Below are 15828 nucleotides of genomic sequence, written 5' to 3' on the forward strand. Positions count from 1 at the left end.
TGCACATGTTTGGGAATCTAGAGTGAGGGATGTCACATTTAAGGCAGAAATAAGAGTGAAATCGGAGGTGCTGGAATTCAGACACATTGTTGTGTCCCCGCCCCCCCCCCCCCCCCCCCGTGATTGCATCGCGCTCACCGCCCGTTACCAGACTGCCTCCTGGAGACACGTGGCAGGGGCAGCCGACGAGCCTCGTGGCTTGAGGAGTGTGTGTGGCATGGGACAGGGTAGCTGGCACGGAGCTTTAGGACATCTTGCAAGGTGGCTGGGTGGGGGTGGCAGGAGCCACCGCCTCTGACGGCGAGGTCTTTCTCTGACCTGCAAGACTCTCGACACCTAAGCGGGGCAGCCTCCGGCGGAGGGGAAGTCACCGCGTGGCGGGGTGTCTGACGCTGCTCTGCGGAGTCACACCGTAAAATCGTACGACTGCCGGGACAGTGAGGGACAGACAGGTGCGAGTGTGGTTTTGCTAACTCCCTGCCTTGGCTGCTGGGGGGTGGTCTGGTTTCCGTGCTTACTGTGTAGAAACGCAAGATCACTGCCCTGAGGCCAGTACCGTGTCGCTGGAGCGGACCCCGAGGGGACGCTGGTGCCCGGTGTTCGGTGTAGTAGAGCGATTTCTCATTTTCATTTCCACCGAAGTCTCTCCACAGTCATGCTCTACGCGTGGAGCCCTGGAGGGTGGGTGACCAGGGGGACCAGGCACGGGGAGCTGGGATGGGGTCAGCGTGGCCCCTTCCGAGCCCCCGAGGGATCTGAGGGTGGTTCTGTGAGTCACGCGTGTCCCCCACAGGGGACGGTGACTTCCCGACCACCGAAGGGCTCGTGGAAGCGGGTGTGGGACGTGTGAGGTGCCCCCGCCCGGGCCCAGGCCTGCCGTCAGCCCGGTCCGCTCTGCTCACCCAGCCCCGAAGGGCCCCGTGCGGCGACCCGGCGGGTGTCGAGGTGCGAGTGGGGACGCAGCCAGCAGCGAGGCGGACGCCAGAGCATCCGGAGCCGAACTTGGTCCCCTGGGAACGGGCGTGCGGATGCGCCCGGTCTCAGCTCCGGTTCTTCAAGGAGAGCCCCGTGGGGTGACGCTTGGTAATCAGTGGCGTCTCCCGGGCCGCGGCCGACGGGGGGCCCTGACAGAAGCGAAGGAAGGTCCCGGTTTCACGGCGCTGTGTCTGTCGTGCTGTCTCTGCCGACCGACCCGAGACCCCATCTCTGTGTCCTTTCCCCTCTCGAGGGTTTGTGGGCGCTGGGGCTCCCCTCGTTTACATGGGCTCCGGCCCGGAGCCCCTGAGGCAGCGCCCGTCCCCCGGGTGTGGCGTGGGGACAGCTCCGGGGTGGCGGCCGGCTCGCGTGTGCCCGCGGGCGCGCGGCTCGGCTCCTGACCCGTCCCGTCTCGCAGATCAGCTTCGTCTACTTGGCCGAGAGCACCCGGAAGACGCTGCTGGCGCTGGCGACCGTGTGCGCCGTCACGCTGCTCCTGGTGTGCGGCGGCGCCTTCTTCCCCTACAGCTCGCAGCCCGCCAGCCCCAAGCCCAAGCGGGTGTTTCTGCAGGTAAGTGCCGCGTCGCCGACGGTCTGCGGGGCGGCCTCGTGGGGCTCGGCTGCGGGCATCGGCGGGGCCTGCGCTTGCTCCCGGCCGCCGAGCGCGGCGGGGCGGGGGGTGACCCGAGGCCTGCTGCTCCGCGACCCTCGCGTCCCCGGGGGCCCGGCCGGGACGCGTCCGCTTGCTTCGTTCTTGTGCACGTCCCAGACTCGCGGCGCTGGAGAAGGCCGCGCAGGTCTGCCGGGACTGGTGAGCTTCGGAAGGACGGACTGGGGGGGCGTCCGCAGGCTGAGCAGAAATCTGAACTCAGCCGCGAAGCCCGACGGCTGGTTTCAAACGCCCGTAACAGTGGTCGTAGGTCGTCTGTGAGGGAGGATGTCCTAATGGAAATGTAAGAGCGTAGAAAGGGGCCAGTAACACGGGCTTTAGAGCTTCTGTGCGTTTTAGGTTTTCGGCACTGTTTGAAGCTGGCGCCGGAAGGCCGGAGAACGCGCCGAGCTGCCCTATTTGCCGGCCTCCTCTCGCAGCCGAGGAGCGGAGGGGCCGGCCGCACCGCGGGCACCCGGCTGGCTGGACCAGGAGGGCACACGACTCGGGGGCTCGGGGTCATGGGTTCCTAGACGTGGGTCTACACCCGCATGAGGTGTAGACTCTACTCTACAAACAAATCTTAAAAATAAAGAAAAGCCAAGAACCGTAAGCCAGGAACTACTCAGGGACTTGAAGGAGTAACAGTAACACTCGAAGGTCGGTTACGAGGGAGGAGGTGCTGACGAAGGGCCACTGTTCCTCGTTACCGGACGTCCTGGAGGACGCAGCGATAGGCCTTATGTGACAGTCTTGACAACTTACAAAACCATGAATGAAGAACAGCTCACTTTTAGGAGAGTCAGTGTGTTTTCAGCGACTTGCTGAATTTTTATAATTACATTAGTAAGGAAAAGTGACATTTTTATTTTTAAAAACTCCCATTCTGCTTTGCTGGGGTTCTCTTCTTCCCCCGTGCCGGAAGTGGGCATGCCTTCCCCGAAGAGGGTCAGGTAAGAAGTACTTGGGGCTCTGCCAGCCGCTGGCCTCTGTCCCCGCCGTTTTGTGGCACACAGGTGGCCCCGGACGGCACCTCCTCAGGTGAGCATGGCCTGTGCAAGTAGCGTGGTGGCCGCGTGGCCTGTGGGCTCCAGTCCCCCGCCCCCCACGCCGTCCTCTCTTCCTGCTTGATGGGCTCGGGGCTTTCCCCTGCGCTGGATGCAACGTGGTGCCCACGTGTGTCATCGGGCGTGCGTGGGGGGGTGTCTCTGCTCGGGAGGGGCTTCAGGCCGCGCACTGAAAGCAGAGTGTGTCTCTCAGAACGGCTTTGTTCGCAGCCTTCGCCTAAACGGAGTTCTGAGGTCCCTGTCTTTTCAATCTGAAATAGGTCTTCAGAAAGGCTTTAATGAAATTTCGTATGTAAATGTACTTGTAAGAAACAGTAACACTTTGTATATTCATCCTCGAGTTTATTTTTTATTTTTTTAAAGATTTTATTTATTTATTGACACAGAGAGATCACAAGTAGGCAGAGAGGCAGGCAGAGAGAGAGAGGAGGAAGCAGGCTCCCTGCTGAGCAGAGAGCCCGATGCGGGGCTCGATCCCAGGACCCTGAGATCATGACCTGAGCCGAAGGCAGAGGCTTAACCCACTGGGCCACCCAGGCGCTCCTCATCCTCGAGTTTAAAGGAAAGAACAGAAGTACCTGCTAAGACCCGAGTGTCCCCTTCTTGATCCCAGCCCCTCCCCCCGCCCCCGAAATACAGTTGTGAAGTTGGGAGGGAGTTAGTACCTTTTCTTGACCACGTTCCTGTGGAGCCCTAGACAGGAAGACAGAGTTTGCCTCTTTTTGAGCCTCTGAAAAGACAAAGCCATAAATGGTCCTTCGTGACTGGCTGTGTCCTGCCCAGCAGCGTGGGGGAAGCTTCCTTACGGACGCGCGTCACGGTCCTTCGTCGACGGGTGCCCCCGCCGCTGCCCCTGCTGCTGGGCGGCCGCGTGTTCGCAGTTTTCGCTGCCGGGGTCGGTGCTGGATCCGTGCGCGGCCCCGGCCGGCTGTTCTCTCGGGTCCCCTGCGGGAGCGGAAGGGCCGGCCGGGCCTGTGCGTGTTTAGGTGACGCTGAGCTGGGCCCTGGGGTGGCCGGGCCCGCCGTGCCCCCCAGCAGCGCGGGAGGGGCTCTGTGGCCCCCGCATCCTCCCGTTGGCGCATTCTGTGCCGCCCGAGCGCGGGTGCGGTCAAGGGGTCAGGCGGTCTCCGTCCCACGGCTCTGTTCTTCGCAGCACGTGACTAGAACGTTCCACGGCCTGGACGGAAACGTCACTAAGCGGGACTCCGGCATATGGATCAACGGGTTCGACTACACGGGCATGTCGCACATCACGCCTCACATTCCTGAGATCAACGACACCATCCGAGCTCACTGTGAGGAGGACGCGCCCCTGTGTGGCTTCCCGTGGTACCTCCCGGTGCACTTCCTCATCAGGTCGGTTCCCTCGTGTGCTGCTGGCCCTCGGGGTGGCGCCGGCCCCGCTGCCACGGGTCGGCCCTTACGCAGTTAACCTGACGGCAAGTGCCATGTGTGCGGTGACCGTCACGGCCAAAGTTCCCCTTCTTCAGCGGGACAGAGCACTCGGAAGTTGACGGTGGCCTCAAATCTGGGAAGTCCTTCTAGAAACCGGAGTAGTTGTGACAGAGGCTGGTCCTCTCGGGAGGCCTGACGGTTTGAAAGGTCGCAGTGAAGCATTCATGCGGACGGTTTTAGATTTCTGGGATGTTCGAGGTTTGGTGGTAAGGGGCTGGATAAGAAGGAACAGGATGGGTGATGGAATCTAGACCACCTCGGACCCCTTGTTCGTAATTTGGGGAAGGTTTTATTACACAGTGATGGGCTTTTAGAGTAATTAGCATGATTTTACCGTCAGAGATTATTTTCATATCCCAAAATGTGAGTCGTATATTCAGACCACTTCAGTGAGTTAGAGAGAGCTTTCAACTAAAATTAAGCGTCCTAAATATTGAAGCTACCTTTCCAAATAGGAAAAATTGGTATCTTCCTGCCCCAGAAGTTTCTCCAGGAGATCCGGCTCATTTCAGACTTGTGTCCAAAGAACAGACACCCTGGGATTCTGTGAAGCTGACATTTGAAGCCACAGGTAAGAGGACAATGTTTTCTTCTCTGTTTCACTTTTTAAATTCTTAAAATATGTATTTTTTTTCCATAAATGGTAGTGACTAGTGACTTAGGAAGAACTTTATTGTGTTTCTAAGAGCACTTGAAGTTTGTTTCTTTTTTTTTTTTAAGATTTTATTTATTTGACAGAGATCACAAGTAGGCGGAGAGGCAGGCAGGGTGGGGGGGGCGGGGAGAGCAGGCTCCCCGCTGAGCAGAGAGCCCGATGCAGGTTTCGATCCCAGGACCCTGAGATCATGACCTGAGCTGAAGGCAGAGGCTTAGCCACACTGAGCCACCCAGGCGCCCCCCTCCTTTTTTAAAAGAGCACTTGAATTTAAGACTTTATTTTTTTAGAGTGGTCTTAGGTTTACAGAACAACTGAGCAGAAAGCAGAGCTCCCCTCCCCCTGCTTGCCTTATTAACATCGTGTTCTCGGAGGGAGTTGCAGTTCTAGTGTGGACGAGCCCACACTGCTACACATGACCAGTAACTGAAGTCTGTGGTTTGCGCGAAGGCGCAGTTCACTCTGTGTGTTGCCTGGTTCTGGGAGTTTTCTGGGACCAGTGAGTGGTGTCTCGCAGCCACCGGATCACAGAGTAGATCGGATTCCCTGCCCTGAGAAGCCCGGGCGCCCGCCCTCCGTCCCTCGTCCCCGCTCCCTCTGGCCAACTCGGACTTTGTCACCATTTCTACTGTCTTGTCTTTCCTGGAGTGTCGTGTAGCTGCAGTCAGACGGTTCGTAGTCCTCCTTGCTTAGCAGTCCGCATCTCCGAGCCTTTGTGTCATTGGGGCGCGAGAGCCTCCGTTTCTTCCCACCGCTCCGCAGTGATGTGGCTGCGCCCCGGCCGTGCCCCCTGCAGAGGGACAGGCCGCCTGGTTGCTTCCATTTGGCAATTGTGAATTAAGCTGCCGTAAACATTTGTTTGCAGGTTTTCGTCTAGATGCGTTTTGAGCTCACCTGGATAAAAACCTAGGAGTGCAGTTGCTAGAGCGTGTGGTTGGCCTGTATTTACTGTTGCGACATGGGCAGCCTCTCCCAGCGTGCCTGCGCCCCACTGCCCGCCCTGCAGCGCTCAGAGCGGTCGCTGTCAGGATCCTAGCCGCGCTGCTGGACCGGTAGTGCTGGGTCGTGCTCCTTCCGTGGGTCGCTCCCTATTGACCTACGGTGTGAGCATCCTTTCCCAGGTTACTTGCCATCTGAGTGTCACTCCTGGTGAGGTGTCTGTCTGTTAACTGGGTGGTCTGACTTGTTCAAATTTAAGAGTTCTCTGTGCGTATGGATGGAGTCCTTTAGATCAGATAAGTGCTTTGCAAATGTTTTCTTCCAATCTGGGGTTGTCTTTTCATTCTCTCAAGAGTGTTTCCCACAGAACATAAGTTTTTAAAGTTAATGAAGTCCAGTGAGATCAGTTTTTCTTTGATGGGTTATGATTTTGTTTTTTTTTTTTTAAGATTTTATTAATTTATTTGACACAGGGAGAGAGAGATCACAAGTAGGCAGAGAAGCAGGCAGAGAGAGGGGAAGCAGGCTCCCCGCTGAGCAGAGAGCCCGATGCGGGGCTTGATCCCGGGACCCTGAGATCGCGACCTGAGCCGAAGGCAGCGGCTTAACCCACTGAGCCACCCAGGCGCCCCGATGGGTTACGATTTTTGTGTCGTCTAAAAGTTTGGTTTTGTGTTTTCTATTTAGAGCCACGAGAGAGCCATTTTGAGTTAATTTTGTGACAGATGTAAGGTCTGAGTGTAGGATTCTTTTTTTTTTGCATGTGGATTTCTAGCTGCTCCAGTACCGTGTTGTGATGAGGAATGTCCTGGCTCTACCGCGTGACCTCCTGGCTCTACCGCGTGACCTCTGTCACGCTGTCAGACAGCAGTTGACTGTATTTGCGTCCGTCCAGTTCTGGGCTCTCTGTTCTGTTCTGTTTTCTCTGGCCATTCTGGTGCGCGCTTGGTCAAGTCTTGAAAGTGGGTAGTATCCATCCTCTCCAACTTTATTCTTCTGAATGTTGCTTGTCTTTTGTCTCTCCATATATCAGTTTGTTGAGATCCACGACAGAACTTTCTGGGATGCTGACTGGAGCCGCACTGTAATCTACAGCTCAAGCAGGGGCAAATGGCACCTTAGTGGTTTCTCGCTGACGTGGAATAGGTCTCCACTTACTGTTATTCGTTTGCTTTCCTCAGGACTAGATTGTGTAGTTTTCCTCATATATTTCATAAGACTTTTTTTTAGATTTCTACCCAAGTATTTCATTTTGGGGATGCTAATGTAAACAGTATTTTTCACTGATGGTTTATAGGAACACAGTTGATTTTGTTTATTAACTTTGTATCCTGCAACCTTGCCATCATTGTTTATTAGTTACAGGAGGTTTTTTGTTGATTCTTTGGGATTTTCTGTACAGATGATCATGTTACCTGCAAACAGTGCTATTTCTTCTTAATCTTTTTTTTTTTACTTCTTACCTTTTCTTGTCTTACTGCATTAACCAAGACTTCCAGTATTGTGAAAAAGAGCGCTAAGAGGAGTAGTAAGAGTGACAATCACGGTCTTGTTCTTTTTTTTTTTTTTAAGATTTTATTTATTTATTTCTCAGAGTGAGCACAGGCAGAGCACAGGCAGCCAGAGGAAGAAGCAGGCTCCCTGCTGAGCAGAGAGCCCCATGTGGCTGGGACGCTGGGATCATGACCTGAGCTGAAGGCAGAGGCTTAACCCACTGAGCCACCCAGGCGTCCCCACTGTCTTGTTCTTGATCTCTGTGGGAAAGCTGCCGTATTTCTCCGGAGTATCCTGTAGGCTGTGGGTTTTCTGTAGATGCTCTTTTTTTTTTTTTTTTAAAGATTTTATTTATTTATTTGACAGGGAGAGATCACAAGTAGGCAGAGAGGCAGGCAGAGAGAGAGAGGAGGAAGCAGGCTCCCTGCTGAGCAGAGAACCCGACGCGGGACTCGATCCCAGGACCCTGAGATCATGACCTGAGCTGAAGGCAGCGGCTTAACCCACTGAGCCACCCAGGCGCCCCATGTAGATGCTCTTTATAAGGTTGAGGGAACTCCCCTCTAGCTTTAGTTGGCTGAACTCTGACTGGGAACAGATGTTGGATTTTGTCACATGCTTTTCTTTGTCGTCATTAGTCTGTTGTGTGATGGATTACGGGAACTGATGTTCAGAGGCTGATCCAATCTTGTATGCAAACTTGTATACACCCTCCCTGGTTGTAGTACAGAATTCTTTTTATGCATTGTTGGACTTGATTTGCTAATACTGTGTTGAGGATTGGTTCTGTTTCTCTGGAGAATTCTCTAACACGAGAAGTTCGTCTTTAAAAGTTCCCACTGTGTTCCCTTTGTACCATTCTTGAGTGTCATAGAAAAGGAATTTTCCAGTACGTCATATGCTGGGTCTGGGTCATGAAGCGTCATGTTTTTGAGACTGAGCTGTGTTGTTTTGAGTATTAGTATTTGGTTCCCTAAAAGGAGTCTCTGAGAATTCCAGCTGTTCCACACTCTCCCCAGTATTGGCTCTTCTTGTCCCTCATACGGTTTCTGCGGGGCCTTCAGCAGTAGCTCCTGCACTGGTCTGGTGACCGAAGACGTGGGCCACTCTGCCAAGTGCTTCCTGGAAGACATTCCGTTACTTTGGCTTGTTTCATTTCTTTTTCTCTTTTAAAAATTGGGCTTATTGGTTTGCAGAAGTGCATATGTTCCACATCATAGTCCTTTATCAAGAATGTATGTATCAGATATCTAGATTTTCTTATCCATTCATTTTCTTAATGGGGTCATTTGATGTGCAGAAGTTTTAAATTTTTATGAATTTCAATTTATCAGGTTTTTCTTTAGATTTAGTGCTGTATGTATCCTCTCTAAGAAAATCTTGTCTACCCAGAGGCCACAAAGACACTCATTTTTCCTTCTAGAAACTTCATGGCTTTAGCTGTTAGTTTAGGCCTATAATGTACGTTGAATTAATTTTGCATATGGTGTGAGGTTTTTTTTTTTTTTTTTTCTTTATGGATATACAGTTGTTCTACCATCATCTGTTAAAAAGATTTAACCTTTACCCTATTGAATTGCTTTGGCGTCTTTGTCAAAGTTATTGGATTGTATATACCTCAACTCCGCCCACTTTTTACTGAACTTCCTCTTTCACAAGTAGCTTGTTTGGTTTTTGTATTTTTTTGGTGACTATAGCCATCATATTTACTATAAAAAGCAAGTTATTAAATTTATAGTTCATTCACAGAAGGGACTTGAAAATCTGGTAAGGAAGACTGAAGGACACAAGATGGTGGTAGTGAAATAATACAATTTGGTAGTTAACCAATGGAACAAAGCACTTACAGGGAATTAAGAGCCTCAACTGATGCTTTTGAAGGTTGAAGGTGGATACTTTTGTTTTCTCTAAGCTTTTAAAATTTAATTGGAAATAAATTTATTTTGTACCAACCGCTTTTCTTGTTCATGCCAATAATTATTTCTGATTTGTATTTAACCACCAGCTTGTAAAAAGGAAGCACAGAAAAATCCAAAACTTTATCTTTCATGCATGATTTGGAGAATTCCAGTAAAATTCAGGTTCCTGGCAGGCAGGTTACATATTTCCTGCCCTGTTTTGTGATTACAAATGTCAAGAAATCAGGAAAAAAAACTTGACCATATATATGTGGGTCTGTTTATGCATCTGTTAATTACATTTTTAATTATAGAAGCTTTTAACTTAATGATTGCGAGGGTTAAAAGCCTCTGTAATTTTTTTCAGGATTTTCCTTGCTATTCTTGCACGTTTGTTTTTCCATATGAACTTTAGTATTGTAACTCTGACATAAAACTTAATCGCTTATTGGTATTTTGGGGAGTAACATAATTTATAAATCAAGGAGAGCTGACAAAATATCATCCTGTCCAAGATGTGTTCCCATCTACTTTTGTGTCTTTCAGGAGTGTTAATAAGATTTTTCTCATCTAGTTTTTGTTGCTATTAAAATTGGGGCTTTCTCTACTGTTATCTTAACTAGTTATATTTTGTATGTGTCAATTTTGTATATAAATTTTGTATCTTGCTATCTCACTGAATCTTCTACTTTTTTTATTATGTTAGTCACCGTATAGTACATCATTAGTTTCTGATGTACTGGACTATGATTCATTGTTTGCATTCGATCTTTTACTTTTTGATTTAATGATTGCTCCTCTAGGCTTCCCCATGTAAACCAGGAATCGCCAACCTTTAAACGGCCAGACAGTAAATACTTTTGGGCTTTGCTATATTTCCCTATTGTAGATTTTTTTATTAGCTGCTTTTTCTTTTTTTTTTTTTTTTTAAGACGTTTAAATTTGAGAGCGTGAAAGAGCATGATTGCAGGGGAAGGGCAGAAGCAGACATGGGGCTCCAGTCCAGGACCCTGAGATCACGTCCTGACTAGAAGGCAGATGTTTAACCAACTGAGGCACCCAGGCACCCCTTAACTACTTTTTAAACACATAAAAACCATTCTTTTTTTTTTTTTTAAGATTTTATTTGTTGATTTGACAGAGATCACAAGCAGACAGAGAGGCAGGCAGAGAGAGAGAGGGGGAAGCAGGCTCCCTGCTGAGCAGAGAGCCCGATGCGGGACTCGATCCCAGGACCCTGAGATCATGACCTGAGCCGAAGGCAGCGGCTTAACCCACTGAGCCACCCAGGCGCCCCATAAAAACCATTCTTAATCCGAAGTCTTACAAACAGACCTCAAGTCTAGCTTGCTGACCGCTGTGTATCTTCTGCAAATACAGTCTGTCTTCTTGACCTGTTCTCAGGCCTGTGACTGACGTGTAAGCGGCTGGTGCTGCCCCGCGGTGATGTGGCGTGATGGGGGCGGCGCTGCGTTCGTAGCGCGCGGGTGTGCAGTGCTGCCCGGCGCTGGGCGGCGAGCATTTATGGGCAGTCCTGCCTCCTGTGTTTTCATAAGGAATAGGTTTTAATTTTGGGAAAGGCTTTTTTCAGAATGTATAAAGAGAACCATAGGATTTTTCTTCCTTCAGTCTTTGGATAATGCTGTTGTTTCCACTAGGAAGTTAAGGCAGAGGCTTAACTCCCTGAGCCACCCAGGCACCCCCCCTCGCTGCTTTCTTAACCAAGTTAGCTAATAGTTAATTTTAAAAATGTTTCTCACTAAGTTACATCTGTTTTATTCTCATTCTTTATTTGATTTCTGCTTTTTGCTTTATCTGTAAGATTTTCTTTTCCTCTTTGTTGTCATTTTTAATTTTACTGAAAAAACATTTATTGCTATGGGGTTTCCTGCCTTTTTAAGTGTACCCAGTAGTTTAATATTTTCATTATTTACAAAAACGTCCTGTAATTTTTTTTGAATTTCTTCTTAAACCCGAGTCTCTTTTATATTTATTTGAGAGAGCACACCCAAGCAGGGGGAGAGGCAGAGGCAGAGAGAGAATCGCAAGCAGACTCCCCACTGAACAGGAAGCCCAGCACAGGCTTGGTCCCATAACCCATGAGACCATGACCTGAGCAGAAACCAACAGACCCTTAAAGGACTTAGCGACCCTGAGTCTTTACGTAGACTTTAAAAATTTGCAGGTAGAAGGCCATTTTGTTTTGTTGTTGATAATTTCAAGCTTTACCAAGTTATCACCAGTTTTACTTATCAGTTCTATAAAATTGAAATATTTTATTTCCTTTATAAGCTAATAGTGTATGAATGTTTTGTGCCCACTGTACACGCCGATAATGCAGACTTTATCTTCTCAAGTTGGGTATATCTACCCATAAGATCTACTTTACTGATCACTTGTTTTGGTCTTTTTATATCCTTTTTGTTCACCTCATGTTTTGTAGGACAGTGGACTATCACGGTCTCTTACTTGGGTCTGTCTGCATCTCCTGTAGTTTTACTTTATCAAGCAGTTGCTGTCACCTGATAGAATTCACAGCTTTAGGTATTATAAAGTACCTTTTAAAAATTTTTTTAAAGATTTATTTATTTGACAGAGAGAGATCACAGAGGGGCTCAGCAGGGAGCCCAATGTGGGGCTCGATCCCAGGACCCTCAGACTATGACCTGAGCTGAAGGCAGAGGCTTATCAACCCACTGAGCCACCCAGGTGCCCCATAAAGTACCTTTTTGTATGTAATGTTTTTGTCTCAAATCCTGTTTTTTTGGAAAGATTTTATTTGAGATTGAGCATAAACAGTGGGGAGGGGCAGAGGGAGAAGCAGGGTACCTGATGCGGGGCTTGATCCCAGGACTCTGAGCTCATGACCTGAGCTGAAGGCAGAGGCTTAACCGAGCCACAGGTTGCCCTAAAAAGATCTTTTAAAAAACTGTGTCCACTTTGTTCATACTGCTATCGATACCCTTCCTGAGTCTCTTTTAAGTATACTTTTTGAATACAGTAAATGATTGGATCTGGCTTTTTAGGCGAAGTTGAAATTTTTTCCCTTCTAGTTGCGGATTAGGTCCTTTCCCATTTATTTTTTATGACCAATGCATTTGGTCTCCACTTTGTGGTTTGCTACTTTCTTTTTGTAGGTCCTTTTTGCTCTTTAACTAAAAGAAGTATTTTCTGGCATTTATGAAAGCTTACCTTTTTGTTTTGACCACATGTTATGTCACCTGTTACTCTCTAGTGCTGAGTGGCCTCGCCCCTACGAGTCTGCGGACCTGCCGCCTCCCTCCCTCCCTGCGCTGGCTGCGTGGTATCTTGGCTTCCAGCCCTGTCACGTGTTCGGGTCTCTTTTGCGGCAGCTCTTGAAGTCACCTCTTGGTTAGGTGAAGCTTTTTCTCTAGTTTTTCGAAGGACTCATGCGTGCTACATTCTTCCGTGTTTCAACGACAGGTTTTCTCACGGTCGGTTCTGGGCGTTTCCTGCTGGCGCTCACGACTGTCCCAAGTGCGTGCCCACGGCGCGGAGACGCAGGCCAGCGCGGCCTTCCTAGTCTGGTTCGGTGGGGAGTTCACTGCTTTCCTCGGGGCTTTGTGAGAGATGACCTCTTCTTCCTCTTCCATACAGGACCGAGCCACATGTCCTTCTACGTTCGAACCCACAAAGGGTCGACGCTTTCTCAGTGGTCTCTTGGCAACGGCACCCCAGTCACAAGTAAAGGAGGGGACTACTTCGTGTTTTACTCCCACGGGCTCCAGGCCTCCGCGTGGCGCTTCTGGATAGAAGTACAGGTGGGAGCTCCCGCATTGCTGCGGCCACTCCTCAGGCACCCCGGTGGCGTCTGGGATCGTTTTTCGGCCTTCCTACAGCCGGAGAACTAAACTAATTTTCTCTGCCAGGTCTCGGAAGAGCGGCCTGAAGGAATGGTCACGGTGGCCATTGCTGCCCACTACCTTTCTGGGGAAGATAAGAAGTCCTCCGAGCTGGATGCTCTGAGAGAGAAGTTCCCGGACTGGACCTTCCCCTCCGCCTGGGTGTGCACCTACAGCCTCTTCGTGTTCTAGTCTGCTGGAGCGGCGCGCGGTGCCTGCCCCGTGGGATGCCCCGGACGCGGTTTTCCTCCGCATCACGTGGGGGTTTGTGAGGCCATGATCTTGAACGAGCGCCCGTTCGGAGAGCTTCGTGGGCGGACACACTTCAGGGCCAAGCGCCATGGCGGTGTTGCTGTGGGGTAGGGACGCATGGCCTTTCTGACTCTCGAAACGCCGGCTTCCTGGCCCCCACGTGCAGTGGGCACCACCACACCCGTCAGTCATCCTCTAGGACCTTAAGGATAAAAGCCAATAAACCACTTAGTTATTACCCTTTAGGATCATGAACGGTACAGAAGGTACCATGAACCGTTCATGGGACAACGGACATTTCCGACTGAAGCCCAAGATGTCTTGGCAGAGGACGGTGGCTGAAATCAGTTCACATTGGGATCAGGGCAGGTACAGCAAGGCTGGGGGTGGGGGGGCCCAGCCTGGGCCGAGAGCTCTGCCGCTCCAGGCACGACGTGAAGCTCCGCGGGCCGGGGGTCTCTGCAGCCCAGCCCGGGGTCCCGACGTGAGAGTCTGTGCCAAGCTGCGGCGTCCCTAACAGCTGCCGCCGCCGCCGTGCTTTCCTGAGTTGCTTTCCCGGCCCGATGTCTCCCTGTTCCCCGTCCACCTTCCGGGTTCAGCGGGGCATCCGTTCCGCTACCTTTCCTGTGGGGTTTTTCTAGGCTCTTCTGGCTCCAGATGTCCTGTGTGCAAGCGCACAAGCTCCATTCCGTCCGCAGAGCCTGGGGTTGCTGTGGTGGCTGCTTTGGGGGACGATAAGTGAGCAGGGTGAGGCGTGGCTGGGCATTTTACATTCTCTTCATTTAATGGGCGTGTTGTTATCCAAGGTGCATCTTCTAGGGCATAATTTTCCTGTGGCACTGAGTCCGAAGTTTCGTCTGGTTTCTCCGTGTGCAGCAGAGCGCATTTCCGGGGGCCGCAGGTGGTGGCTTACGCGGTGATGAGGCCACTGGCCCCGCAGCCGCTGGTATCAGGACCCTGCAGAGGGGTGGGCCGAGGACTTCCAGGTGCTTCTCCCTTCCAAGAGGTGGCTGGGGAGGCTCGGCACGGCGGGGGCTCGCGGGGCTTCCTGGCCGCAGCCGCGGATGGGTCAGTTCTCCCAGCTTGCTTTTTTCCACAAGAAACTGAAAAGGTTGGACAGATTCGGACGTTAGCAAGCATAGGCCCAAAAGACGTTTTAAAGAAAAGCAATAGTAAGACAAAGTGGTACCTACGTGTGCATCGCAGGAGGACGTGCTCGCAGCTGCGTGCGACTGACGGGCGCGGTGCGCCTTCTCCGGCCCGCTCCGCCGCCGCCGGCCTACCCCGGGGCCCTGCAGCGTGACCCGGCCGCACAGCCAGCGGGGCCGCGGCCAGAGCCAGACGCCAACCCCGTACCCTGGCCCCTGGTATAGTCCGGCCGGCAAACCTGCGAATTTTTCAGGCAGTGTGGAAGGACTGCCGTGTTCGTAGCTTGTATAGAATCAGAGTTGTGGACAGAAAGTGATCGCTCAGTGAATTTCAAAATAGAGGCCTGTTTCTGTTGTCCCTGTAGTTGATCTGAAACAGACTTCATGGGAGGGGGAGTCCCACGGTGAGGACAGGCGCTGTATGAGAAGGTTGCTTTTTCCCCTTCGAAAAGGATGTGATTCCCTTTCGGTAACAATCATGGTTCTCTTGCGGCCCTCACGTTGTTTTCCTCGGTGAGCAGCATCTCTGCCGCAGACGTGCTCGTCCCTGAGTGCAGCGCCAGGGCAGGCGGCCGCCTCTCAGACTGGAGTAGCTCATCATTCGAAACTCACTTCTAAACGGGTCTTTCCAAATTCTAACAAATGCAGTTTTTCCTACAGAATTTAGAAGTAGCCCAGTACTGCACATTCAGTGAAAAAGTCAATTGTGGTTTTGAAGAAAATGGTTAAAACTTACCTTGTGTCTGACAGGAAAGCCTGTTGGATGAAGTTTCTGTTTCCACAGTTTAGCTGACGGAAGCGAGGAGGCAGGATTGCTGCGATGCCTCCACTGAGGGGGCCTCCAGGCAGCCGCTCAGTAAGCCCTAGGAAGCTCGACGGTCTTTCTTTTCACTGGTCTGCTACTTGCTGAGGATTAATTGTTGCCTTACATGACTGAAATACACTTTTTAACCTACTAGTTAGTATCTTTAACAGAAAAACCAGATCTTTATTGTTTGTTCTTTTGTATCCCCATCTTTGAAGTTATTTCAAGTCTACAGAGCCTTTTTGAATCTTTACAAAAAATTGCTTTTAAAAGACCTGGGTGGCTCATGTGGGTAAGAACGGGTATGTGAGCAAAGAGCTCAACGAAGAAATACTGGGATGCTTTTTACTGTGGAATGAATTCGTGCATGTTTTGTTAAAAATCCTCTCCATTGACGAAATCACTGAAGGGCTTATCCAGAAGGACTGTGGGGGCAGGGAGAAGAAATGTCTGGTGGCCCACCTTTCTCTCCTCGCCACCCAAGGAGAGGGCAGGGGCCCTGCCACTCCCCAGAACAGGTTCCTATGCAAGTCGTTTTGCTTTCTCAGTGAAGTCCCTCCAAGCAGTGCGGTGCGCGCCTTGCAGCCTTTTAGGGCCAATAAAGCCAAAATGCATTTAGGCCTCTTTA

General features: G+C 50.9%; 1 protein-coding gene across 2 annotated transcripts in view; it reads left to right on the forward strand.

Moving 5' to 3' along the window:
• The window catches only part of ERMP1 (endoplasmic reticulum metallopeptidase 1), a 40483-nt gene extending 24655 nt beyond the window's left edge, over positions 1-15828 (forward strand). The window contains exons 11-15 of one of the 2 annotated variants that reach the window (XR_014301564.1): positions 1394-1546; positions 3845-4047; positions 4628-4717; positions 12751-12914; positions 13023-15828. Coding sequence is in view for 1 of the 2 variants with exons in the window: in XM_082694276.1 (XP_082550402.1) it covers positions 1394-1546; positions 3845-4047; positions 4602-4717; positions 12751-12914; positions 13023-13187 (801 nt within the window). In the remaining variant the exon portion in view is untranslated. Of the gene's footprint in view, positions 1-1393; positions 1547-3844; positions 4048-4601; positions 4718-12750; positions 12915-13022 lie in introns of both variants that reach the window. The other variant, XM_082694276.1, reaches the window with a different exon arrangement.

The sequence above is a fragment of the Mustela nivalis genome, assembly GCF_964662115.1.
Source record: "Mustela nivalis genome assembly, chromosome: 13".
Taxonomy (NCBI): domain Eukaryota; kingdom Metazoa; phylum Chordata; class Mammalia; order Carnivora; family Mustelidae; genus Mustela; species Mustela nivalis.